Genomic DNA, 27334 nt, shown 5'->3' on the forward strand with positions numbered 1-27334 from the left:
CCGGAGCATAAGCACATCTGCAAAGTCCCTTTCAGCTTGTAACCTTAGTGACAGGCCCCGCCTAACTAAGTTCCAGGTGAAGGGACGGCTTCCCTGTCGTTTCCAAGTGAGCGTACCACACTGAGTGCTGAGTACAAGAGCACACAGTGCAGGATCTCATTTAAACTGAATTCCCAACGGGCACTACTGTAATAGGAAAATAAAATGACAGTTGCCTCTTGAGGTAGGGTGGAGACTGAGAAAGGGCAAAAAGGAATTTCCTGAGATGACGGCCCTATTCTGCATCTTGATGGTGTTTCAAGGGACAAAAGTATAAACAGACGCTAAATTCTAATATGTATTTGGGGGAACTGTAGTGATGTCTGGCATTTATTCTGAAAGGTGATACGAAAGGATAGACTGGGAGAGGGACAGGGGGATGTGTGAGGAGTAGGTACAGTAAAGTGTTCATGGTAGAATCTTGGCGTGGGGGGGGGGGTATACAAAGGTTCACTATAAAAATCTCTCACTGTCGTTCGATGATTTTTATAAGGGAATTTTGGAAAAAACGAGCTGTGACCCCAAAATATTGCTCCAGTGACTTCAAACAAAGAGACAGATTTGGAAAATCGTCAGGCAACTCCTTGAACAAGCTCTCTCCAGAAAAATCTCTCAACCAGGGCACCTGCGGAAGGTGTTTATAAAGGTGTGGGAGTATTACCGATGGTCTCTGTCACAAGGGAGGAGGGGGGTGTTGCTCATACACACAGGGTAGGGGCCGGGGAAGCTAGCAGCCAGCCTCCCACCATGACAAAGAACCTCCACCCCAATGTCACCAAGGAACACCAATTCAAAGCCCCGGTCTTCCCTTCGTCACCCTCCATCACTTTGCTGCAGCACATCCTCAACTGGGTGGTGGCTCATCTCCTGACAGCTGGTCGCCGCCTCCCACTTCTTGGTAACTCCAGAGAACCCGGCTGAGCACTCTACTCAGAACACATATTGGGTAAGACATTTGAGGGTGTGCAGCAGGGGGAGGAGGGCGCTCCCTGATAGTTCTCTCCACCAGTGGAGTTACAAACGTACCACTGCCCCCCTACCCCCAGAGGGGCCAACAGGGAAGGACATCCCTGCGGCAGTCCTTCTGCCAAAACACAACCTCCAACACGACATCCCCGCTGTCACAGCCCCTACCCCACCCCCTGGACCAAACGGCCCGAGGAGGCACTTGAAAGTAACCGCCATCACACAGCGCTGAGAAAAGCCAGCATAAAGCACTTTTATTGCAATAATAAAACTTGAAACTTATACATAGTGCAGGGAGGTGGGGGTGGGGGATAGGCAGCAATAATTTCTCTCACCAAATCACTACACAGGACAGCAAAGGGGTGAGAGGGGGGGAGGAAAAGGCAGGAAACTCTGAGATCAGCAGGGGGAGCTGAACATCAATGCTGCACATCAAAAACCAGGAGATGCTGAAGCTGTGATGACCAGCATCATTTTTCTCAAGACAACACTCAAGGGTTTGTCATGATGGCTGGGCTTTCATCGGGTGTTAAGTGTCTACAAACAGCACCTTCAATTTAAACTTTCGATTAAAGTTTCTTAAAATTTAGGAAGTGGAGCTTGGATAGCTATGAGATTACAAAAGTCCTGAATATCCGTTAGAAAAACCACAGGATGGAGGGGCAGGGGGGGCGGGGGGGAAGCCAGGCCACGAAGAAGGCTTCAGAGGTCCCTGCTGGCCTGGGGACAGATACCTGTAGTGTCCAACATCGCAGTGAGAACCATCTGCTTCCAAAAGGCAGAGGGTTTAAGGGGAGGGTGGGGCAGGGCAGTGGAGGCAAAGGCTCTCCTCCCCCTCCCCATTTCAGTTTTGGGTAGGGCTTTTAATTCAACCCAAGGACATCTCTCAACTTGGAGATAATTCGGCCCTCGACAGCGCCTCAAATCTGCTATGGCTTTGCAGCGCAGCAGCAAGAATGTTTAATATATAATAGATAAAAATTTCATCCAAAAAAAAAAATAAAATAAAATAAAGATTCTTGCAACCCCCCCCACCCCCACCAATTCCTATTCTAAAATTAACCCATTACTTGTGCTGTTAATACTTGACTAATACTTAAGTGGAAACCTAGATCCAAAAGACTGAAACTGAACCTTCACCCCAAAACGAAAACGAAATAAAATGAGTAACTTGAGGTTTATGGCATATAGTTTAGGTCAACACACATACGAGGAGAAAGGGAAAGAGCGAAGCCGGGTGACAACACATTCAGTCGGGGTCGATGTTTATACAAAGAGTGTAGTGGAACATCAGGAGAAGCTCCATACGGATTCGCGTGTGCGCATCTGGAGGCGCCACATCCCTCCACGGCACATCTGTTGGGGACAGAAAACCTGTCAGTTCCAGCAGCACACTGTCCTGCGTGCGCGGCGGGGGCGGACTCGAGGCTGTCTGCCATGGCAGGTCCCTTCCCCCAAGAGTTCCCAGGTCTCCCTTTGAATGAGCCACTTCCGCTCTGGCCGGGCTTGGCCGGGCTTGGGCTGGATTCCCAGGTGAGCAGTCTCCTTCCTGCCTCAATTGGCAGTTTTTTTGTTTTGTTTTGTTTTTAACCTAAGCTTATGTTTACCTGCTGAGGAGAGCAGTGACTGTACAGTTCCCCAAGGTCACTGGGTCTCCAAGCCGGACACATACAAGAATCACTTGGGGGACTTTAAAAAACTGCCAGTAATTGTGGTTAAGTGGCCGAAGGTGTGGCCTGGGCATCAGGAGGCTTCCCAGATGACTTCCGTGTGTACAACCCCACGTTGGTATATCCTTCATGTTGAAGGGATGTAGACAATGTCTGCAGTCTTTATTCATCTACTCCAACCTATAACTTTCCAGATCTGCCCTTGGGCTTTCCATCAAGAGCTTTGCAAGAGGGTCTGAGATGTTCTTTGGCTGTGTGTGGGGAGGTGTAGGCCAGGGTGACTCACAGCCCTCTCTCCCCTCCTTCCCCTCCCTCCATTCGACCAGATTTATAGAACGCTGGTATCCAAATCAAGATAATGCCAAGGCTCTCCTCAAATACTTTTACGTCCAAAGGGCTTAACTCTCAGAGAACAGGAAAGAGGGTTTAGATTAGGTATAGACCTTTGGGCAGACAGAGGCTCTGTAAGGAGTTCCTTCCTGGTAAGAATGACAAGTACAGAAGCCAAGGCCAGCAAACTGGCCCGGGTCTGTATGACCCAGGTGTAGGGCTCAAAGCACAGGGAGAGGAAAAGAGCTAAGAATTTCAAAAGCCCTTGTGCTTAACGGAGTCCACAGCAGGACAAGGTTAGACCGTAACAGACAGGCTGGCAGCCACCTATGACCACTTTCGAACGAAGGCATTCTCCCTCAGGCCCCAGTTGTGGTCCTCTGGCTCCAAGGGCCAGGAAGGGGGCAAAAGTAGAGGTCTGGGGCCAGCTGGAAAGATGACACCATTCGTGTGTTTTATGATCCTAAAACCCACATGAAAAGTTATGAGTCATTACGACATGGAGTTTGGCTTCCTAGAAATGAGGGTAAAGGAAGGAAAACAAGCCCAGGAAGGGGTTCTGGTGCTAGTCTGCCACGGTCTGGAAGTGACCTCAAGTAAGGTCTTTCTCTCCAGGCCTCGGTTTCCTCACCTGTGACGCAGGAAGGCTGATCGGTCCCTAAGGTCCTTTCCTAGGAGTGTCTGGGAGTGTCCTCTACATTTCAAAAGCACGCCCTGGCCTCAGCTTCCCATGCACGGAAAATGAGCTGGCCTGTGCACTCCAGGGTCCCGGACTTGCCCCTGAGGCAGCTGGCTCGGGCGACAGTGCCTCTCTCACACCCCCTGACAGGCAGTGACCACACTCTACATGGCGAGGGGGCTGCACACACTAGGGCGGGGTGTGTAGTCCTCAACGGTCTTACTTCTACAGAACCAAAATGCTAGCGTTATAAATTTGGCCGTATTTCCGGTTCCCAGCTCGGTTTTAGTTTGCAAATTATATACAAAAACATACTTTATTTCAACAGCTACTATCAGCGGCCCCGTCCCAGTGAGTCTGCTCGACAGCACGTGCCTTTCCTTTCCCCAGGACGACCAGCTGTGGCATCTGAGGTGTATACCAGTAACTAAAATCGAAACACTACCCAATAGAGCAAGAACGTAGGGGGAAAACCCATGGCCTTTTTGGTTCTGCTACCCAGCAAACAGCCGGTAAACGGGGGGGTGCCAAGGCGGTAGGAGGCCCTTGGGCACTCAGCTCCTCACCCAAGAACGGGGCGCAGGGGGCTCGAGGGGGGCTGTCCCTGTCATTCCAGTTTCAGAAGCTCCACGTCAAAGACGAGGGTGGCATTCGGTGGGATGATGCCTGGGTGGCCGGTGGCACCGTAGGCGTAGTCTGGGGAGATGGTCAGTTTGGCTCTCTGACCCACACTCATCTGTAAAAAGAACAAAGAGAGAGACTCAGTTGGACACCCTCCCCAGCTGTCCCTGTAAGAAGCAGGGCCGTTTACCGGGGTGTGCTGGTACAGCATAGCGGGACGAGGACAGCGACCGTGCGGAACATGGAGGCTGACAGGCTGCGCGATCTCTGCATCTGGCTCTCAGGGGCCCAATGGCAGATAAAAACCACCTTTCTGCCCAGGGCTTACTGACCCGGCTCTGGGCAGCCAGCGCCACAGAAGTGTCACCACTCAGTCCTTTGGTGGCCTGTCACCCAAAGCATATATGTGTGGCACCTACACTCTTAAAAAAGTATTCTGATCAAAACTCCGCTTTAAAAGAAAACACATACACACAGAAGGTAATATATGGGGTAGTCTACTTTTTCTGTACTTTATTGATACTTCTAGTCAGACATATAGAAAACTTTTTAAAAAACATGATTTTACAAAGAAGCATGTATGGCATGTTACCAATAGTGTAAAAAGAGGGAAATATTTATATACTCGTATCTTGCCTAGATAAACAGAAAACACCTTTGGAAGGACACAAATAATACCAGGTTTTTCATGGGGAGGAGACAGTACAGTGGCCAGGGTGGAGGGAAATTTTTCACTTTAAAAAATACATTTGGGGGCACCTGGGTGGCTCAGTCGGTTGAGCGTCCGACTTCGGCTCAGGTCATGATCTCACAGTCTGTGAGTTCAAGCCCCGCATCGGGCTCTGTGTTGACGGCTCAGAGCCTAGAACCTGCTTCGGATTCTGTGTCTCCCTCTCTCTCTGCCCCTCCCCTACTCTCACTCTGTCTTTCTCAAAAATAAATAAACATTAAAAAAAGAATACATTTGTCCTTTTTCATTTCCAAATCAAAACTTACATTAAGTGAGTTTCAATATATATTTTCTGAACGGTGAGCAGGCTCTCCGCTCTGCCCACCTTTCCAGCACTCTCCGCTAAGCCCTCCATTGTGCACTCCTGGCTCCCTGACCCAGCCCAGGAGACAGCAACTAAGGACAGAGCTGCAGGCTGCGCTCCTCTGACACAACTCAGAAACCGTGTTCCCGTCTCCTTTGGCAAACAAGGACAGGCTGAACTACGGTGATAAGGGTAGTTAAAAGCATTATGGCTTAATCTAATGAACTTCAAAACGTTCGTGTCCTGGGGCGCCTGGGTGGCTCAGTCAGTTGAGCATCTGACTTCTGATTTCAGCTCAGGTCATGATCCCAGCGCTGTGGGATCGAGCCCTGCCTCAGACTGCCCTGAGCATGGAGCCTGCTTGAGATTCTCTCTCTCTTCCTCTGCCCCTCTCCCCAGCTCACGCTCTTTCTCTAAAATAAAATAAAAAAATTTTAAAAAGATCATGTCCTTTTACTCAGCAATTCTACTTCCAGAATCTTCTAACAACCCGAAATGCTCATTATAAGGGGAGTGGTTCCACTGGCACATCTGCAACATGGGTCAGCCACCAGAAAGAACACAGTGGCCTTAAATGCACTAACACGGAAAGATGGCCCAGACACAGCTAGAGGAAAAAAAGCAAGCTGCCAAAGCAGTACCTGTGGCAGGACTGCGTACCTGGAAACATGTAAAAGCAAAACAAGGATCTCAGAAGAAAGGGAAAAGGGGCACAAGGTAAGCCCCCTTCTTCCTGTGCTTTTAACTCGCTCAAACAAATACCCCGTGGAGTTTCAAAGATGCTCTATGCAGGTGTCAGACCACTCAGACTTCTCACAAGTGACAGAGCTGTGGGTCCAGGGGGAGGCTGGGCATCTCCCCAACGCCTGCTAGGCCTCACCAAGCCTGGGATGTAAAATAGGCTGATAACATTATCTCGGGGGCAGCTACGGCTCTTGGAACACAACGCAGTCATTGTTCCAGTGCCGGAACAGCCACAGAAGATGGCTGTGGTGTGGACAATGGGTGGCATGGTCGCTGGGGGATGGGCTACAGACCAAGAGCCAGCCAGACGAGGGCAGTGGGGTCAGAGATCTCCAAAGGGAAGTAAACCATGAAGATCCTCTCTCCTTCTCGCACTGCCAACCCTCTGCCCTGCAGGAACAGAAATCTAGATGCTTGGGGGGTGGGGTGGCTTAAAGTTTCTGCAGGTTAAACAGTTCATCTGGAGATAAATCAGTGTGTACTCTGGAAAAGAGAAAGACAGAAATCTTTCTCTCCACTTTGGTTACATTTCAGTTCTCTTTGGTGGAAGGAAAGAGACTAATTACTTATGACACAGGGCTGACATAAAGCCCCGAGTCTCAGGACGCTGGAACCTGGTCAGCGCCAAGAAAAAACCTGCTGGGCTCGATGGAAGGCTAGAGCCCAACTGAAATCTGGCAACCCTGGGTCCCCTGTTGTCCACTGGGAATTCTGTCATGTTGGCAGAACAAAAGCTGTTTACACTAACGGGGAGGAAGGGCCGAGGAAACGGACTCAAGACAAACAAAATGACTCTCTCCAGGAGTATGACCTCTCGGAAGCGGTCTGACACAACAGGGCCAATAATAAGACAAATGCAAATTAAAACCACACCAAGACCACATTTTTTTTTCACTCGCTGTATTGTCCTGAATCCAAAAGTTTAACGACACACTGTGCTGGAGGGGCTGGGAGGAGACAGCGCCCTCACAGCCTGCTGGTGGCAGCTCGGTTTAATCCCTACGGACGGCAACTTGGCAAAGTGTCAAAATACAGCGTGCACAGCCAGTGAAGCCCTCACCCCGACTTCTGAGAGTCTGCCTACGGCAACGCTCACACAAATGTAAAATTAAGTCCGCACAAGACTGGTCACCGCGGCACTGTTTATGACAGCAAAGCACTGGAGATGACCATCAATAGGGTACCGATCAAGTCAATTACTGTCCACCCACCTAAGGGAATGTGGTAAGAGAGCCTCCTCCCCTCTTTATGTGCAGATAGATATATAAAGCGTGAAAGAGAGATTCAGTGAAAAAGCAAAGTGCAGAACACTGTGTGGGTCCACAGGGGGGAAAAAAAAGTACGTGCTTGAAAAAACTCTACAGAAAACGTTAGTAACATGACTTGCTGGGGGCGAGGGGACTGGCAAGACGGGGTGGGACGGAAAGTGAAATTTTCCACTTACACCTTCACTGATTTCTGAACCACGTGAATGTCCTAGCCACAAGCATCATTTAAAAGGTAAACACTAGGAAACAAAACAAAACAAACGAGAGCATACCTGGGCAACCCCTTCTTCCCAGCCTCGGATCACCTCCTGCTTGCCTAGCATAAACTTAAAGGGCTTGTTTCTGTCCCGGGAGGAATCAAATTTCTTTCCATCTTCAAGCATCCCTGTGAAAAAGGGCAGTTGTAACATGAGCGACAAGGAGTGACGGCGCGACCGGTCAGACGCTGGCGGCAGAGTGGCCGTCCCAGACGCCAGCGCTGAAGGGCCCGACAGGGCGTCCCGCGTCCTCCGGGGGCCTCCGCAGCTGGGACGGGCCCTCCGCCCGGGTCTGCGCATGTTCTTCCCGCCTCCGAGCAGTGGGCCGGGCCCCAGAGGCAGGCGGCTGTCTACCTGGTGTGAGAATGGGGAACTGCGCGCTCCTGATGGGGCTTCCCGGCACCCCTGCCCCCGGGCTAAGAGTCGCCGTGGGCCCCAGAGGCACACGCGACAGCTAAAAGTCACACACAGCCCAGGAGCCAACAGGCCTTCCTTGATGGCGGGCGGCGGCACAACCGAACCGAACTGGAGGACACCAGTGGGCGTCGGACGGCCAGAGAGGCGGCTGTGCAAGAGCCACCGCAAACCTCTCCCGGTGGCCCCCAGGCAGCTCCAGCCGAACTGCGGGCAGGGCTTCCACCCGGAGTCAGCGACGTTGCACGCACTCAATCCTCCACCAGTGCTGTCCCCATTTCACAGAGGAAGGAACTGAGGCAGAGGGAAGGGAAGCCGCCTGCCCAAGCTAGACTAGCAGTCCAAACGCCACGTTCATTGGACTACCCACGTGTCCCGGGAGCCGGACAAGCCACAATGGCAGCCACTATTCAAAGGGGGACTTGCAGAGGTGGAGACGCCAGAGGGTGAATGCCACAACAGGGACATACACCTGCAGCCCCTCCTTCAAAGACGACCGTCTGCGGTGGGTTCTTGGGAAGCCAGAGGGACCGACGGGAGAGCCGTCCATCCCAGACTGGAAGGGCAAGCCAGTTGTTGACATACAGCTAACAGAGCAGGTTTCACTAGGGGCCGCGGGGGGGGGGGGGGCTCCATGGTTCTAAGCATCGCTCAGGCGACCCCGTGAAACACAGAATTCTGTTGAGTTTGGCCACTTCTAGAGGAGGAGGGAAACCCTAACAAAATCCCAACTTAAAAACAATGTCAAGACTTGTAAGCGGGACGGGGAAGCAGAGAGCAGTTGAGAGCTTTATCAGAGCCACCAGACTAGCTGTACTTTGACAAATAGGAAATGGGCAGTGGCGGGAACGGGAACTGCTGTCCTCACGGAGCAGGAAGGCAGACAGATGTCCCAACCAGAGCGGGTGCTGACCCCGCCGGAAGCCTAGAGCTGGGAGCTGAGGACCATGAGGCAGACGGGAGGACGGGGCCCCACCCCTGCCAGGTCAGTGCACAGCCAGCAACTGAGGCCCCACGACCAGCAAGCTGGGGCGTACACGGAGCTCATCTCTCCACCAGAACACAACTACCACCAGATGAAAGAAGTGACAAATGACAGGACTTGAACAGTTTCCTATAAATGAGTAGCTGGGAGAATAGGCGTCCACCTTCACTGTAGACAATCCCCTGTGGGCTCTACTGCACACACAGAACCCAGCCTAACTGAACCCCGCATCAAGGGTGAGAGCAGACAAGGAGCTGGATTCTCAGAATCCGCTCTTTGACCAGCCAGAGAGCCTTTCCATGCACCCACCGAGACGGCTTGCAACAAAAATAAGGAAATCAACTCCAAGGCTTAGTTAACTCACCCAAGGTCAGAGTCAGTGGGTAGTGGGGCCTGGCTCCAGCAAAAGGCTTTCATTTAGCCCAATGGGGACTGAGAGCTATGAAAGAGACCAAAGACCAGAAACAGCCTCTTCCTGGTCTGTGTTCTTTTAAGGAGACCTTGAATAGAGCCCCAGGGCTTCCTAAGCAGCCTTGATATGTAAATCACTAGGTGAGGAAGCCCCCTGGGAAAGAGCCTAGAAGACAGGGTGGTCCCTGACCTCTGAGCCCTGCCTGTGAAGGCTGGCTGGACAAAACACACAGAGAAAGAGGCGCCTGGGTGGCTCCGTCGGTTGAGTGTCCGACTTCGTCTCGGGTCATGATCTTGCAGTTCATGAGTTTGAGCCCGTGTCGGGCTCTGTGCTGACAGCTCAGAGCCTGGAGCCTGCTTCGGATTCTGTGTCTGCCTCTCTCTCTGTCCCAACCCACTCACATTCTGTCTCTCTCAAAAATAAATAAACATTAAAAAGAAAAATTAAAAAAAACAACACCACCACCACACATACACTCACACACACACACACACACACACACACACACACACACACACACACAGAAAAACCTTAGAGGGCCATCTGGAACCCAGGCTGTTGCACATTCCACACCCTTGGAAAATCCAGACCAAGTACTCCCATCCCTCTTTCCAACTGAACAACTTTCCAGGAGCAGCAACAGCATGGCCCAGGAGATGAACTGGAATCAATCTAAGCCTTTCACCAGGGTTGGTGTGGAGTGGGCACATGGGCCAGTTTGGGCACTAGGATCAACTGCCAAGTCTACTGGAGCCCTGCTGGAAAGACCTGCCTCATGGGTAAAAAAAAGAAACCCATTCAGGAAGAAAGCTCCTGCCCTCCCTTCCTGTTGAAAACCATCATGTGAGGCTGTGATGTCTGGAGCCTTGGCAGCCACTCTGTAACCATGAGAAGGTCAGGAGTACCACAGAGTAGTTGTCCCATTGTTATGAACCAGCCCCACACCGCCTCCCTCAAGCTTTAGGTTCTGAGGTGGTTAAAAATCTGCTTTGCCTTAAGTCAGCTGAAATATTACTGAAAATAACCTAACAGGTATGAGGTGACCCTTTACTGGATATGTACACAACACACACCCCACTGCAGTGCTGCCATGAGGGGGTAAAACTGGAGCTCAACAACTCACACCACAAAGAGCCGTCACCGTTCTGACAGCAGACCAGCATGCCCTGCCAGGACCCAGGACACATAAATGTTTATCAACAAAACAAGACTTACACGTAATAGTTACGACATGCGATGCACTTCTCATTTTTAAAAAGAAAGCTGATTGTGACCCCCTAAATTTATGTCATAATACACTACTGGCTTGCAACTCACAGTTTAAAAGATATCGTAAACCTGGGTGCCTGGGTGGCTCAGTCTGTTGAGCGTCTCACTCTTGATCTTGGCTCAGGTCATGACCTTGTGGTTCGTGGATCAAGCACCACATGGGGATCAATGCTGGCAGTATGGAGCCTGCTTGGGATTATATCCCTCTCTCCCCCTCTGCCTCTCCCTTGCCTGTGCTCTCTAAATAAATAAATAAACATTTAAAAAAAATTTTTAAAATACAGTGTATCTACAAAAGAATCAGCCTCTTTCAGCCAAATATGAACATGACCCCAACCAGGGCAAGATCGTGTTCTGACTGCAATGAAAACCACAGGGTATGGGGACAGACTCCCTACACTTCCCTTTCATACCTGATCAAATGCATTGCCAAGCTATCTCCAGATGCTTACTGTCTGACCAGTTCCAGGCCAAACACACAAGGTGCTACCTGCTGTTGAGCCAACCTGGAGAAATGGATGCTCTTCAGTGCAGAGACTGTGGGTCTGGGAGCATGTCTGTCTAGCCCCAGATCTCTTCAGGTTTTCTGGGACACTGAAGGACAAAGCCTTTCCCTACTATTTTAAGAAACCAGAAAAACCAAGAAGGATTTCTAAGTAAGGGGGCTGTAAGCAGGAGCTTTGCTGAGGATCCTTATTCTCTTCCCCTATTTCAGATGAGCTGTTTCTCCTGGGACAAGGACATGAGCCTTGCTCCAGAACTTCAGACTACCGTTCCCACCTATCAATCGCACCTACTCCCACTTCCTTGGAGGAGAAATCTTCTTAAGGAAGGGTGGGTGGTGGTGTTGGTAATGGTGGGGTGCCTTACGCCCGAGGAGGGGTTATTTTATAATCTAAGTCTGAAGGGTAAACACCACCTCTAGAGCTGAGCAAGATGTCACGCAACTGGCATAGGCTATACAGGCAAGGAGGGGCTAGAAGGAGGGCTTCCCCAATGGGGAGGAAAAGACCACCTTATATATGCCTGTAAGCTGTCAGGCCAGGTGAGGAGGTGATGTAGAAGAGGAAGCAGTGTCCATTAAGAAGGAGCAATGGATATGTGTACAGTGTTTTCTGGAGCGGGAATTAGGTTGGTCAGTGCCAAATGCAGAATATGACAGAAGCTGTTACATCAAAATAGCTTTGGCAAAGGTGGAGTATTGGGGATCAGATTTACCCTCCCACGAAACAAACAAACAAAACCTACACAGAAACAAAAACAAAATGAAATGCATGAAATAAACACATGAAATAAAACACAAAACAAAACCTCCGTCATGAAAAGAGAGAAAGATGGGAATGCAAGCTGGTGCAGCCGTTCTGGAACACAGTATGGAGGTTCCTCAAAAAACTAAAAATAGAACCACCCTACGACCCAGCAATCGCACTACTAGGCATTTATCCATAGGATACAGGTGTGCTGTTTCGAAGGGACACATGCACCCCCATGTTTATAGCAGCACTATCCACAATAGCTGAAGTATGGAAGGAGCCCAAATGTCCATCGATGGATGAATGAATAAAGAAGATATGGTATATATCTACAATGGAGTATTACTTGGCAATCAAAAAGAATGAAATCTTGCCATTTGCAACTACGTGGATGGAACTGGAGGGTATTAGGCTAAGTGAAATGAGTCAGTCAGAGAAAGACAAAAATCAGATGACTTCACTCATATGAGGACTTTAAGAGACAAAACAGATGAACATAAGGGAAGGGAAACAAAAATAATATAAAAACCGGGAGGGGGACAAAACAGAAGAGACTCATAAATATGGAGGGTTACTGGAGGGGTTGTGGGAGGGGGGATGGGCTAAATGGGTAAGCGGCACTAAGGAATCTATTCCTGAAATCATTGTGGCACTATATGCTACCTAATTTGGATGTAAATTAAAAAAAATAAAAAATAAAATTAAAAAAAAGAAAAGAAAAGAGAGCAAGAGACAGAGAAATAACCCAGATAACAGCTAAACATGGTTTTTAAGACAAGACTCTGGACACTGCAACAAAGGACAATGATTCCTGAGAGATGGGAAACTAGCAAGGCGAGCCGAGCCCTACGACTGCCCAGCTTACAGCCTTGGGCATTTCCGGGGAGAGGGACCTGGATGGAGCTCAAAGCAGCTGGGAGTCCAAAGGACACAAACCAGGAAGGAGACAAGTGTAGAGTGAAATCCCCGGAGATTTACAGAGGGTCCCTCTTGAGTATTCAGCAGAATACTAATCAGCACATATGTTTAAGGAAACTACTTAAGGCCAGGAAAAGAACCATCTAAAGGATGGATTAGAAGGAACAGTGCCCAGTGCTTACACAGAGCTGGGATCAGTGACTGTTCCGCTAGCCAGACTGGAGAAAATCATGGTTTATGAGGCACTGAGTAGGAGGATATCCAGAAGATCTCATCTCAGGAGTGGGGGATAATCAGCCCCAAACTGAGCACTGCTCCAGACCCACCTAACAAATCGTAAAAACAAGATCCAAAAGGATCAAACTGCTTCCAAGTAACTTCAGTGCTTCTCAGTACAAAAGCTCAAGAAGATTTATAGGAACAAAAATAGCCAGCACCTCAAAAGGTAAAATTCACAATGTCTAGCATCCAGATTAGCACACATGCAAAGAAGCGGGAGGACACGACCCACAGTGAAAGAGACTAACCAATCAACTGAAACTCACCCAGAGCTGACAGAGTTGTCAGAATCAGTAGAGAAGGGCAGTAAGATTCAAACCAAAGGTCCAAAGATGACAATGACAGTGGGACGGAACAAATGGACACCCACAGGCAAAGAAGTAAAAACATGGACCTATACTTCACATCAAGTATCAACCCAAAAACTGTAAACATGAAACCTATAAAACTTCTAAAAGAAAACACAGGGAAATAATCTTTGTGACTGTGGGTTAGGCAGAGATTTCTTAGACATGAGGCCAGAAAGCACCATCCATAAAAGGATAAACTGAACGTCATCAAAACTAAAAACTTCTGCACTTTAAAACGTACTTTTAAGAGAATGAAAAGTCAAGCCACAGACTGGGAGAAAACCTTTGGAAAGCATGTATCTCATAAAGAACTTGTGTCCAGAATATAGAAAGAGCTCTCAAAACTCCACAATAGGAAAAGAAAGAGCTCAATTAAAAAGGGACAAAAGATTGGAACAGATACTTCGCTGAAAAAAGGCAAATTAAAACCACCAGGAGATATGACGACTACTGAATTAGAAAGAGTACAACTAAAAAGACTGATCATAATCACGCACTGGTGAGGATGTGGAGGAACTGGAATTCCCACACGCTGCTGCTGATGGGAATATCAAGTGGACCGACCACTGTGGACAACAGGCCGGCCGTTTAAGTGAAACATACACCTCCCATACGACCCAGCCATTCCGTTCAGCCTGGATAAATATCAGCCTGTGTTCACACAAAAAGACATATACATATATGCACAGCAGCCTCCCTTGAATAGCCAAAAACCGGAACAACCCAAACATCTGCCAACTGGTGAGTGAACAAACCACATCCACACAGTAGGAAAACTATTCAGCAATAAAGAAGAATGAGCTACTGATACATGGAACAGCGTATCTCAAAATAATTATGCTGAGCAAAAGAAGCCAGACAAGGGTGCATGCACTGTACAGTTCCATATATACAAAACTCTAGAAAATACAAACTCTGCTGACAGAAAAGCGCACCAGTGGTTGTTGGGGATGGAAAGAGGAGGTTTCAGAGGATGACGAAGGGACATACCAAAACTTGGGAAATTGTACACATTAATTGCAGTTTATCGAACATCAATGAGGCCTCTACAAAACTGGGGGGTTTTTCCGAAAGGAAAAAAAAGTGAAAAAAGTGTGCTTCACTGGAATCCTATGTGTGTTTACCTCCTACACCCAAGCTGGCGGCGGATGGCGAGGGACTTCCTCTGTTTAGGGAGGGGGCAAGGAAAGCAGGCGGCCTGTCAAGTCTCAGCAGTTGCTCCCAACTCTGGACATCTGTGTGCCAGGACCGGGAGCCCTTGAACGGTGAAACCACCTGCCAAGTCAGTGCCGTAATTTCCTAGAGAAAGCACGCTCTGATGAGAGAAGGCAACTGAGGTTACAGTTCAGACCTGACAGCTGACACTCTAAGCTCCAAAGGGCACTCCCAGCAGAAACCAGCAACGGCATGGCCCTCCATTTGCGGAACCGACTGACGTCCCTTCCGACTACACACAAACCTGTGCCTCATGGTCCACAGACCGCCTGGGATGGCTCCATATTCTCCCTCTCGAGAATGAATTTTTGTCTCTCCTGACTGAACGCAGCTTAAGGTCACAGACCTGGACGCAAAGTGCTATGTCCCTGTACGTGCTGTGTACTCAGTTCCACCCCTGGCACCCGCAGTGCTGGCGGCACTCGCGACTACTTTAAGATTGGCTCTGCCTGCATGATTTTTAAGAATCAGCAGGACAAGCAAGAGGCTTCCATATTTAGACCTCTTCCCTGTACGGTAGGAAGGATCTGAGGGGTAATCCCAGAATGGCAGCTTTTACTTCCAGCACCTCTGAATTAGTAATCAGTGAGAAAAAATGTGAAAATCTGGGGGTCTCCAGTTAAAAGCACAAGCCTGTGTGAAAGGGTTGCAGGAGGGAGTGTTAAAGCAGCCTCTGGCTGCAAGACCGTTTATGTCACCTTTGTCTGAGTTTCCTCCCGAACGATTTAGCTGTTCCTTTGGGGAAGAACCAGACTCCAATCCCTGGGGAGGGAGCAGGGCTTAAAAAAAAAAAAAATGTGGGGAACAATCTCAAGTTCACCTCCCCCACAGCAGCCTGCTCTTTCCTGCTGCTCTTCTGTTTCAGGGTGTGCTCGCTCAGAAGGAACCAGCGAAGGCAGACCTGGCCAGCAGCTGCTGAGGAGCACGTGCCCTCGGACTCTGCTCCTGGTACTTGGTCCGAGTCACTGCCCAAGAAGCAGGGATTAAGACCCAAGGCCAGGACGTGGAGACTCGAGAGGACCGCTGGGTTATTATTTCACTAATAATCCGACAGAAATGGAGCTACCTCCAGGGCTTCAGGGGGGCAGCACCCCCATTTCCCCCCTACAGGGTAAGGGAAGTGGCTGCACGAAGCACGGGTAGTGAGGGCTCCGGCACCTGTTGCAGCTCAAGCTTGTGACTCACAGTGTGGTTTTCGGCTGCGGGTGGAATCTTTGCAGGTGGTTTTCATAGGCACTTTGCAGGGTGCAGAATTTATAAAGTTTTTAAATTAAAAACAAAAAACCCAAAGCTAAATCACACGATGACAACAACAAAGAACATCCCAACCTCCAAACAAAACAAAGCTCTTGCCGTTTACAGTTGGAAGAGGAGAAAGGATTTCTATGTTCAATTCGACACATATTTTCTTTTATTAATTTTTTTAAATGTTTATTTTTGAGAGACAGAGCACGAGCTGGGGAGGGGCAGAGAGAGAGAGGGAGACACAGAATCCAAAGCAGGCTCTAGGCTCCAAGCTCCAAGCTGTCAGCACAGAGCCTGATGCAGGGCTCGAACCCACGAACCAGGAGATCATGACCTGAGCTGACATCGGCCGCTTAACTGAGCCACCCAGGTGCCCCTCAACACGTATTTTCTTAATTTTTTTTCCTTAACGTCTACTTATTATTGAGAGATAGAGAGCATGAGCATGGGAGGGGCAGAGAGAGAGGGAGACACAATCCGAAGCAGGCTCCAGGCTCTGAGCTGTTAGCACAGAGCCCAACGTGGGGCTGGAACTTACAAACCGCAAGATCATGACCTGAGCCGAAGTGGGAGGATTTAACCGACTGAGCCACCCAGGCGCCCCTCAACACGTGTTTTCTTAAGTACAAAAGAACAATGGTTGAATGGAGGTGGGGAAACTGAACTGAAAGTCACCAATTTTTCTGCAGACGTGCATTTCAAAGCCACCTGGAACATTCTCAAATGGCTGTACTGACCTAGATACAAATGGATGTACTGACCCAGGCTTAGCTGTTTCCTTCTCCTCCTTATGTACAGAAGTTTCCTCAACAGCCTTTAACTTAACTGCCCCACCAAAGACTCCTACAAACCGCAGCACGCACAGCCCCAGAGCGGAGAAAGAGCCTGTATCTCCTAGTCTCTAGTGATGCTCGTTTCTTTTTTCCCACGTGAGCTTTATGCTTAACCAAGGGCTGGTCACCTATGCTGACTCCCAGACTCACTTATGTTAGTTATACTTACCGAGTAGAGAAAACATAATCAAACAGTATGCAAAAAAATGAAACAGGAGTGTGAACAACAAAAAAAGAGTGGTCCTAGCTGTTTGGAAAGACTCAATAAAGGCAAGTCACTGAAAAATACTGCTCGTGAGTAACTGTGTGGATGAGACGGATGTATGTCTGAAGAAAGAAATCTTAAGAATATAGAAAGGTTGGGCGTTGAGATGACCTCCCAACAGTCCTTGCTGTTTTGGCTTTAAAAGAATCCAAATTAGTTTTTACAAGAACCTTGACGGGAAACTCTACCAGAAGAGCCATCCTAACAGAAAGACATGGACCTTGAGTAAACGATTTATGTTTGGATTTGAAATAAAATGTTTAGAGAAGTCATGTCATTTTTACGATCAACTACCCACTTGTCCCCATCATGATGAATGAAAAGAGACTCTACACCTGAGGTAGCTAAGACACATGAATTCAAAGTTTATGTCTCATGTCCATTTCCAGGCCTCTGGGTTTGCACTCCCAGGGCAACCTTCCTGAACTGGGAGCTCTGACAGCCCCATGAACGTGGTAAGACTGAAGGCCAATTGCCTACCCAAAGAGAGAGCCGGCTTCTTCCCCACCATTGCACAAACTGAGCACAAGAACACATCCCCTCTGTTATCTGGAAATGCTCCTAAACTTTTGCTAAATCTCTTTAGATTCTATGACCAGAAGTGTATTTTCAAAGGAGATCCCATGATGGGAAGTACACAAACCAGAATAAAATCCTTGTGGGCATGCCTCTCCATCTTCCACTTTATCATAATATGAGTAAAAATACCGCCACATTGTATCTCATGGGGCGGGGTGGGGGAGAGCACACAGAAGGAAAACAATACTTAACAGTGGCTATTTGGTAATGGTAGAAATATGCATGATCTTTAGCTTTTCTTCTTTTCCAGAAAACACGGAGGCGGGAGGCTGTAGGGTATAATGGCGTGAGTTCTGGGGCTTGGGCCCAGATGACTATAGTAATCCCCTCCCTGGTATCCCTGGGTCTGCCCTTTCTCTCCTACAGTTTAAACTTGACACGGCAGCTAGAGGGACATTCTTTTAAAATACAAGTCACACCCTACTACTCCTCTGCTCAAGACCCTCCCACGGCCCCCCGTCTTATTCAGAACAGAATCTCAAGTCCTGAAAATGGCCTAGGAGGCCCTGTAAGAGCTGCCACCCCACACTGCCATCCCTCTGACTTCATCCCTGGTGACTCTCATACTTCTCCACTGCAAGAACATTGTTTCCTTCTGTTCTGTAGACACACCAGGGATACGCCCACCCCAGGGCCTTTGTGCCTGTTGTTCCCTCTGCCTAAAATGCTCTTACCAGATGGTCACATGGATTACTCCCTCACATCCTTCAGGTCTTGGTTCAAATGTTACTCTCTCATTAAAGTCTTCCCTGGTCTATCTAAAACTAAACCTTCTCCTGCCCCTTCCTTCGCACTTACTGGTTAACATACAATATATCTTCGCTTATTAATCACTTTCCCACTACAGTGTAAGATCTACGAGGACGGGCACTGTGTCTTCTTCAGTCCTATGTTCTTGGTGCTCGGAACAGTGCCTTGCACATAATCGATCGTAAGTGATTGTAGAGAAACCAAAGGCACCCTTTCCCCCTCCAGGCCATTGCACACACTTGGCAAGCTCTCCCCTCCTGCCGGCCCAAGCCATACACATCCAAGACCACGTGGCCCTTCCACTCCAGGTGGGGGCTGCTCAAGGCCCTTCTCTCGAAAAGGTAGGCGCAGGGGAAGGCACTCCCTCAAGGTAAGCACCTCAAGGGCAAGGCTGAAGCTTTCCCCAGCTCCTAACATGTTTGCTGAATGACTGAGGGAAGGGCTTGGTGTGCTGCCCTGTGTGTAGTAGGCGTGAGAGAAAACAGTCACAATTTTATTAATCCACGGGGATTGGGCAAAGTGCAGAAGGTAGATTCTTGCTCTTATTCTAGCTTAAAGGAAACAGAAACATTATACCAGATGTAACAGGAATGTGGCCTTTCTCCACTCCAGCTAGAGTCCTAAGTGACCACTATTCAAACTGTCCCTGAGAGACTCCATGCCAGGCACTGATGGGGAGAGGCCCTGGAAAACACCACCACTAGGCCTCTGGCCTCCTGAAGCCTGCAGTCTACTGGGGAAAGGGTGGGTATAACTGTATACAACCTGACCGTGAGGAAGGCCATGAAGGAAATGGACAGATGCCTTGCCGGAGAATCCAAGGTACGTGTGTGATGCATTTGTGAAGAACCACTTTAGCCAAGGGTCAATCGGGGAAGACCCACTGAGGGGGTGCCATGTAAGTGTGATAGATAGGAGTCTGCCTGAGGTGGGGAGTGGTGGCACCTAAGCACAGGGCCAGAGAGTTCCCGGGGTGGGGTGGGGGGGGGGCTTGGTGTGTGCCAGGAACTGGAGGTGGGCCAGGGTGGTCTGAGCTCCTGGGAGGGGAGAGTAAAGGCACTGAGAACAGAAGACAGCACCCAGGAGAGGGCTGTTTCTCCCCACTCCCTTTCCTCCTCCTCCTCCTCCTCTTTCCACTGCTAGTATTTATCTGGCCGAAGTTAAAGTGAGCTAGGGGAAGGCACACAAGGACTCGGTTGAGTTCTTCAAGTAGGTACAAGAACAGGAGAGGAAAAATAGAAATAAAAATAAACAAGGGCACCTGCGTGGCTCAGTCAGTGATCTCGCAGTCGTGCGAGAGTCAGGTCATGATCTCGCAGTCCATGGGTTTGAGCCCCAAGTCAGGCTCGGTGCTGACAGCTCAGAGCCTGGAGCCTGCTTCAGATTCTATGTCTCCCTCTCTCTCCGTCCCTCCCCTGCTTGTGTTCTCTCTTTCTCTCTCTCTCTCAAAAATTAATAAACGGTAAAAAAAAAATAAAAAAAATAATGAAAATAAACAGCATCGTAAGCACCAAAAGGGAGAACTGAATAGTACATGCCTAAGTTATCCAAAGTACCCCCAGCCTTTTCCAGGAGAAATAAAAGGTGACAATACTATTTTTAGAGAAAATCCCAAAGCAGACAAGCAATTCCTAGTTTACAGATACAATGAACCCATTAGCACCTCATAAAATCAGTTATTTAAAAAATGTTTTATTTATTTTGAGAGTTGGGGAGGGGCAGAGAGAGAGAGAGAGAGAGAGAGAGAGAGAGAGAGAAAATGCCAAGCAGGCTCCACACCGTCAGCTCAGAGCCTGACATGGGGATCAAACTCACAGACCGTGAGATCACGACCTGAGCCAAAAAAGCCAGAGTCAGACGCTTAACCAACGGAGTCACCCAGGGGCCCCCCAAATCTGTTTTTAAGTAGGCTCCACGCCCAATATGAGGCTTGAACTCATGACCCTGAGATCGAGAGTCACGTGCTCTACTGCCAGGTGCCCCATAAAATCAGTTTCTAACCACCAAAAACATTCAAGTTAAAAAGCCTATGTTAAATTTTTATAGTACATAAATTATATCCAATAAAGCTGTTAATGAAAAAAAAAAAAAAAAAGCCCATGAGACCTACTGAAAGGAACCAGAGCTCTCTGGAGAGAACAACTGACGCCAGGACCAGAGCAGGGAAACCAAGGAGGTGACTAGGGAGTAAGGCGAGCATATCAAAAAGGTACCAGAGCCAGCCCAAAGGGGCTCCTGCTGGCCAAATCTGGGACAACCTGAGTATCAAGAAGGATAATGAGTATCAATGATTTTAAGCCCTCGGGAAAATTTATTATGAGTCCATATACTAAAAACAAACAAACAAACAAAAATACAAGTAAGTGGATAAAGGGGGGAAAAGTCTCTTGCCACCCCTGGGAAAGATGACAAAACAAATTCTTTAAAATGAAGATTTAAATTAAAGGGAAAGAATTAAGCTCTACCCTATCTTATGGAATGGCAGCTGATAAATGTGGAAGGTATGAAGGAATTTTTAAAACCACCTCTTTGCAAATGCCAACGAAATGGAGACTTCTGGCAAGAATCAGCAATGATGTCCATACCAGAGGGGGAAGGTGGAGGAGACCAGGCACGGGCAGGATGCCCAGGGCCTCACTAACTGCTGCTAACTGCGAGGGGGGAAATGTACCCTTATAGAAAAGATCAAATTCGGCACCACCAATAACGCTGTTCCCCACGGTGTGCTGAGTATCGAGCACACAGCACCAGATATGACGGGACGGCAGACGACACGAGGAGGAAGCGGCCAGATGACACCGGGAGAAAATGAGCAGACGGACGCAGGGAATTCTTTCGGTAAGATCACAAGACGGCTCTCTTTGAAAAACCAGGGCCATTAAGAAAAAACCAGCACGAGGCCTCTCCTAGGTTGGCAGTAGACACAACATCCAACTGCAATGAGTAAAACTTGAAAGAATTCTGGTTTAAAAAAAGAAAAAACACTTTCAGGACCACTGGGGGGGGGGGGGTTACAATATGCATCTGGTTTTAGGTCACTTAAGTCATTTCAAATTTTCTTAGGTGTGACCAGTAGGAGGATAAGGAGAATATCCGTATTCTTACAGCATGCTCGAGTGTTTAAAGTGTCATGATGTCTGCGGCTGAAATGACTCCGTGAAAAACCCACAGATCACACACACACACACACACACACACACACACACACACACGCATATTCTGTAAGGAGACAGAAATGGCAAACTCGACAAAATGTCAACCATCACAGAATCTCGGTGGTGGGCACGTGGCTATTTGTTTAGATTTTTCTCTATGTGTGAAAACTTCGCAAGTAAGAGTCACACATACACATACATAAGCATCCTACGGGGCCTTCGGTTCACTTAAGACCGGCGAGCCTCCTACTCTTACCGGTGGAAGGAGGAAACGGCACCTGCAGGATTCTGTACTCTAGTAACCACAATCCCAGAGGAAAGAAAATGATGCTTCCGTAGCAAGGTCTATTTCCAAAATGTTAAAACCCCATTATGTTAAGGAAGCTCGAGGAGAAGAGGAACGGACACCCCCGGATACGCACGGACTTGTCGCATCCCCGTGTCGTACACCTGAAACCAACGAAGCGTCGTGTGTCAGCTACGCTTCCATGGAAAAAAAAAGGACCAACACCTCGGCTTACGCAGCCAAGCTGCCACGGCCCAACTCTTCTCGGCTCATGCCCCTCAAGACACAAGGAAAGGAAAACAAACACCAACGACCCCCCTTGGTACCCACATTTAGCAACTCAGCTACAACTTTCTTAGCCAATTTATTCTATTCTGTAGGCAAGGTTAGACCTATTTTATCTAAAAAAAATTTTTTTTATAAGTTTATTTACTTTGAGACAGAAAGAGAGAGAGAGAGAGAGCGTGTGCACGACTGAGCACAAGTGAAGGAGGGTCAGAGAGAAGTAGAGACAGAATATCACTGCAGAGCCTGATGCGGGGCTTGAACTCAGGAACCATGAGACCATGACCTGAGCCGAGATCAAGAGTCGGACGCTTAACCGACTACGCCACCCAGGGGCCCCGAGGTTAGCCTTTTTTAACCTGAATCCTCACTCAGACCCATCTCTCTTATAAGTGCCCATTTCCCTATCTGTAGAGGAACAGAGGCTGAGGTCTCAGGGCCAACCCCGCCCTGCGTGGGAGTTTGGGCCACTCCAGGAACTGAGGGCTGACACCGGGGCTCTGCCTTTCTCCCACTCGAGACATCACGGGCAGTGCTGGTGGGAGGAAGGGCCGGGGGAGGGGGGGGGAGGAGGGCGGGGAACGCATCACCCAGTGCCTGGGACACGAGCAGCCTTCATACAGTGCGTATAATAACAGCAGCACTGTCACTGCTCCTGGCAGGTGTTCTTATTCCCATTTTACGGATGGCCACGGAGGCTGAGAAAAGTGGGACAATTCGGCTGAGCTCTCATAACATGTTATCCGGCAGGGGCAAGAGCCGAAACCTAGCCAAGGGCCCACTTCCTCTTGGGGGATCATTGTCCACCTGGCACCACCTCTCCCCACCTGCCCAGGCTGGCACGCCACACACCCAGGATACAACCGGAACCCTGTTTCTGTCCCTGCCCTCAGAAAGTTCAACGTCCACACAGGAGCCAGAAGGGAGCGGGCCTGTTAAAATCCAGGTCAGCTCACAACCCTCTGAGGGCTGCCACCTCACTCAGAGAGAGAGTCACCAACCTGCAAGGCCCCCCCATCACCCCCTCCTCCCACCGCTTTCCCCTCACGCCCTCCGGTCCAGCCACACGGGTCTCCTTGCCGTTCTCCCACCACACCAAGCACGCCCCAGCCTCGGGCCCTCTGCCGGCAAGACTCTTGCCCCGACACCCACACCGCTCACTCCTCAACTTCCCGTGGGTAAATATTAGCGTGTCATTTTGTCAGAGGCCTTCGGCAGCCACTCTCGCCAAAAGCAGCGACCCCCTGCCCACGCCTGCACTCTGCTTTCACCTCTCCACAGTGCTTCTCACCACCTGACATTCGCACCTGCCTGGGCCTTGCCGCGCAAGGAAGCCCCACCACATCAGGTGTCTGCCTATGTAGTCCACTGGCCACGTCCCTAGTGCCTGGCTTGTCACTGCTGCTCAGTGAACACCTGCCGTAGGAAGGAAAGAGGGTCCTGTTCCAGCCCTGCCCGAACGGTCACAGCCTCTCTGACTGAAGTCAGCACCGAGTGGGGGCCCGTCGGAGGAGCCTCTGCTGGGGGTGAGCCTTCCTCCAGACATCCCATCAGCCGAGATCTCGGCGGGGGCGGGGTGGACGGAATAAAGTAGAGAGGAGAGGGGAGGGGAGACAGAGGTTAAAGAAAAGCAAGGGGCTGGGGAGGGGGCTGCAGGACAGTGGTCACCTCAGCTGCCCTCTAAGTGGACCTTCTGAGGAGACAGGGCTGGAGGACCCTTGGTCCTCCTCGTTTAGAAGCCAGGCTGCTGACAACTTAAACCCAACCCCAAGGACATGATGTCAGTTACTTTTCAAGAGGATAAAACCAGAATTCCTTCAATCCACCTAAGGTTGCTCTGACAAAGGCAGGCATGTGGCCTGCTGACATGAGTAAAAGGGACACAAGCCTGGCTATGTGTCAGGACAGGCTCAACAATACAGATGACGAAGCTACTGGAGGCAAGGAGGGAGCTGTGAGAAGCCACTTGGTCCTCAAGGCACATACTTGGCAAGTTACCCTTCCACCTCCTTCCTCCCACCTCAGTGCCTGTCATGCTACTGGGAGGCGCTGGGCTGGTGGCAGCAAAGTTTTCGTTTTCCCTTCTGGCGCCACAAAGAGGTGACGCAGGCCTTTCTTTGAAGCGGCATGCAGGCTGTGCTCTGCTAGAGGCCACAGAAGGCACCAGAGGGAGCCTTGAGAGTGGCATCAGGGCTACGACTGGCAGCCACCAGCGGCACTTAAAACGTCCATGTGGTCAAAGTCAGCCTGGGCTATGCATGTCTCTGCTGGCTGAGACCTTACTTCCACTGCTCTTTCTTTGGACCTGCCCCCAGTCAGCAGCAGGGGATACCAGGCCAGAGCAGGCTGGATCAAGAGTGTTCTCCTGACCTGAACCTGGGCCAGTTAGATTTCTCCCTCCTAGGAACTATCATCATTGGAGTCCCACAGCCAAACAATGAAAGCTGGATATTCAAAAGGAGATGGAGACACTGGGCATGGGGTGGGAGGGGCGGGGCACACAGGGGCCTTCCAACATCCAACATCTCCACTTGGGAGAAGCAAAGAAAAACGAATCCGACAAGGGAATACTGGGGCAACCAGGTAGAGAAAAACAGGGAGAAAAACTAGGAGTACTATGAGAATTTCTTCTCCCTTCTTGAGCCCCAGTGGGCTCCCTGCCTGGGAAGACCCTCAGGTCCTTATGGTAACTCTCCCCACCCCCATTATGTTCCATCAAGATGAATTCTGCTCCCACTGGCTTGAAAGCCTTCACTGCTACAGATGAAATCTCAAAGCGCCTACCCATTCCTCTCACGCCCCCACAGGCCTCAAACAGGTTCTTCCTGGGAGGCTGGTGGCAAAGACCCACAGGAACAAAGCCGCCTGCCCAAGAACAGCCTATTCTGTGAGCAAGGGGCAGAGCTGGCTCCTCACTGAGGCGTCTTTGTAGAGCTTATCAAAAATGACATAAAAAAGAAAGCTTTTGTCCTGATGCATGCCAGGGTCCTGCGGCTGTTCGGGGAATGTGTGGGTGGGTGCCACCCTCAAGGAAAACACAGACTTGGAGAAGAGGCACTGGGAGCCCTGGTGGTGTTCTGGGTCCCACGACCATCTGTTCTCTTAGGAAAGGCTCCAGACGTGCTGTGTGGGGACATTTCACCAAAAGGCAACAGTGAGGCATGGTTCTGTCGACATGCTGTGGATCCAATCCCGCCATGAGCACTAAAAGACGGGTAAGCCAAGGCTGAGGGGCACAGACTCAGGAGTGAGACAGATAGAGCCAGTTATCCTAGTATGGCTAACTTATAAAATGGGGGTGGGACAGTCACCTCATTACCTCTCCGAGTCCCAGGGTCCACACCAAGTTGGCGGCGGGAACCGCATTAACTGCCCACTCACCCCAGCACTGCAAAAGGCAACGCTTACTCTTCTCATCCCACCGATCACAAGCAACCAAACTGACAAGCTTTCCTCCATTAGACCTCCCAGGCTCGGGTGCTGACCATGGCCTAAAAAAACGGCCATTGAAAAACGTCAGAACCACTTTCCAGCTTCGTTTCACAGGCACGAGAAAGTTCCCTATGAAGATGGGTTGCAATACCTCCTCCTTTGGGAGCCTTTTAAAAGGTTCTAGTTCTTGACTCCCTCCACCCCTGCCCCCATTTCTGCCCACGGAGAAGGGCCAGAGACACAAAACAGCCAAGTAAGTCAAAACGCCTGGGAAAGGGGATGTTGGGTGCCTCCTTCTCCTTCCCAGTGAAAGTCATTTCCCTTAACAGAGGGCTCCCCCCATAATCTGGGAGGGAAGGGTAAAGCTTATGCCTGAGCAGCTTGGTCACAACTGCCTACAGCCTACTACCCAGGAGGAGGAGGAGAAAAAAGAGAAGGGAGGGAAGGAGAAGAAACAGAGGAAGGGGGAGGAGGAACAGAGGAAAGGGTGGGAAGGAGGAGAAAGGGGAAGAAGGACGGGGAGGGAAGGGTATTCGTATCTACAGTGCAGCTACACCAATCACCACCCCCCCTCCAGCCCACAGCCACAGAGTCTCCGCCTGCTTAGCCTCCACCCCCCTCCCCAATACAACCCAGGAGGACCTTGTAAGGGCATGGAGTTAAAAGATGGTCTCAAGGCACCAGACTCTGAATTCTGGCTGAAGGGCTACAATCTCCTTTGGTTTTCATTACTGTTCGTTACCCTAACTGGGCCTCAGTTTCCTTAACTTTCAAATGGGGATGAGAAAACCTCTACTCCTAGAAGGGTTGGGGGGCAGGGGCTGAGGGGCGAAATTACACATTCAGGCAGCCCAGGCCATCGTGGCTACCGAGGCTTGGATTTCAAAGCGGCTCAAAAGTAAGATGAGCGGATCTAGCTCATCCAAGGCCAGGCTGAAGTCAAAGCCGTGCCTAGGGAACCAGGATGAATCCCGACTTTGGAAGAGGCCCCTCCGCAGACTGGAAATTACCTCGCCCTTCTTATCTCCATCCAAGGGAGGGCCGGAAGGGGAGGCTGGGTGTCACCCGGGACACAGAAATGGTACAAATCCTTTGATGGTCCCGGGCCAGGGCTCTGCCCGTTCCGGAGCATGTGACCTTGCGCCGGCGACTTCGCCTCCCCAAACCTCAGTTTCCCCATCTGTGCAGTGGGCACAGGGCTGCTCGGGAAGCGCGAAACCGCCGGCTCACACCGTCCCGGGTTCGGCAGGCGCGAGGCCGCCCCCTCGGGGGCGCTGCCACCGCCCAGGCCTCCGCCTCGGGCCACGCGGGCCCCGCCGCCGCCGCCGCCGCCGCCACGCCCCGGGCCTCTGCCCCCAGGCGGCGGCTACAGGCCACCCGGGGCCGGACCCCCCCCCCCACCACCCCGCGGACCCGCCGACTCACCCGTGTAGTGCACCACGCAGGTCTGGCCGCGCTTCGGGAAGGTGCGCCCTAAGGAGACAGACAGACGGGAGCGGTGAGCGGATGCGCGCGGCGGAGGGGGCACTTTGGGAACGGCGAGCGCGCCTACTCACCGTCTCCGGGGGAGATGGTCTCCACCTGCACTCCCATAGCGGCGGCGACGGCAGCGGCGGCTGGGGACGCTGGGCTGGCGGGCGGCGCGGCGGGCGGCGTGGACCCACAGCGGACCTGGCGGCAGCTCCCCGGCTCTGCCTTGGCCCTGGGCGCCTGGCCTGCGCACGCGCGCGCCCCCGCACGCCCCGCCCTGCGTGCGCGCCCCACACGGCGCGCACGTCCCCGAAGCCCGGGCCGCGGGGCT

General features: G+C 50.5%; 1 protein-coding gene across 1 annotated transcript; it reads right to left on the minus strand.

The window, feature by feature from the left end:
- Window positions 1-1234: 1234 nt before the first annotated feature.
- Window positions 1235-27264, minus strand: FKBP1A (FKBP prolyl isomerase 1A). Its single transcript, XM_047851812.1, has 5 exons — window positions 27090-27264; window positions 26959-27006; window positions 7624-7736; window positions 4251-4420; window positions 1235-2361 (listed from the first exon to the last, which is right to left on the minus strand). The coding sequence occupies exons 1-4, from the start codon at window positions 27124-27126 to the stop codon at window positions 4292-4294; spliced, it is 327 nt and encodes a 108-aa protein (XP_047707768.1). The 5' UTR covers window positions 27127-27264; the 3' UTR covers window positions 1235-2361; window positions 4251-4291.
- Window positions 27265-27334: the final 70 nt, after the last annotated feature.

This window comes from Prionailurus viverrinus, chromosome A3 (assembly GCF_022837055.1).
Source record: "Prionailurus viverrinus isolate Anna chromosome A3, UM_Priviv_1.0, whole genome shotgun sequence".
Classification (NCBI taxonomy): domain Eukaryota; kingdom Metazoa; phylum Chordata; class Mammalia; order Carnivora; family Felidae; genus Prionailurus; species Prionailurus viverrinus.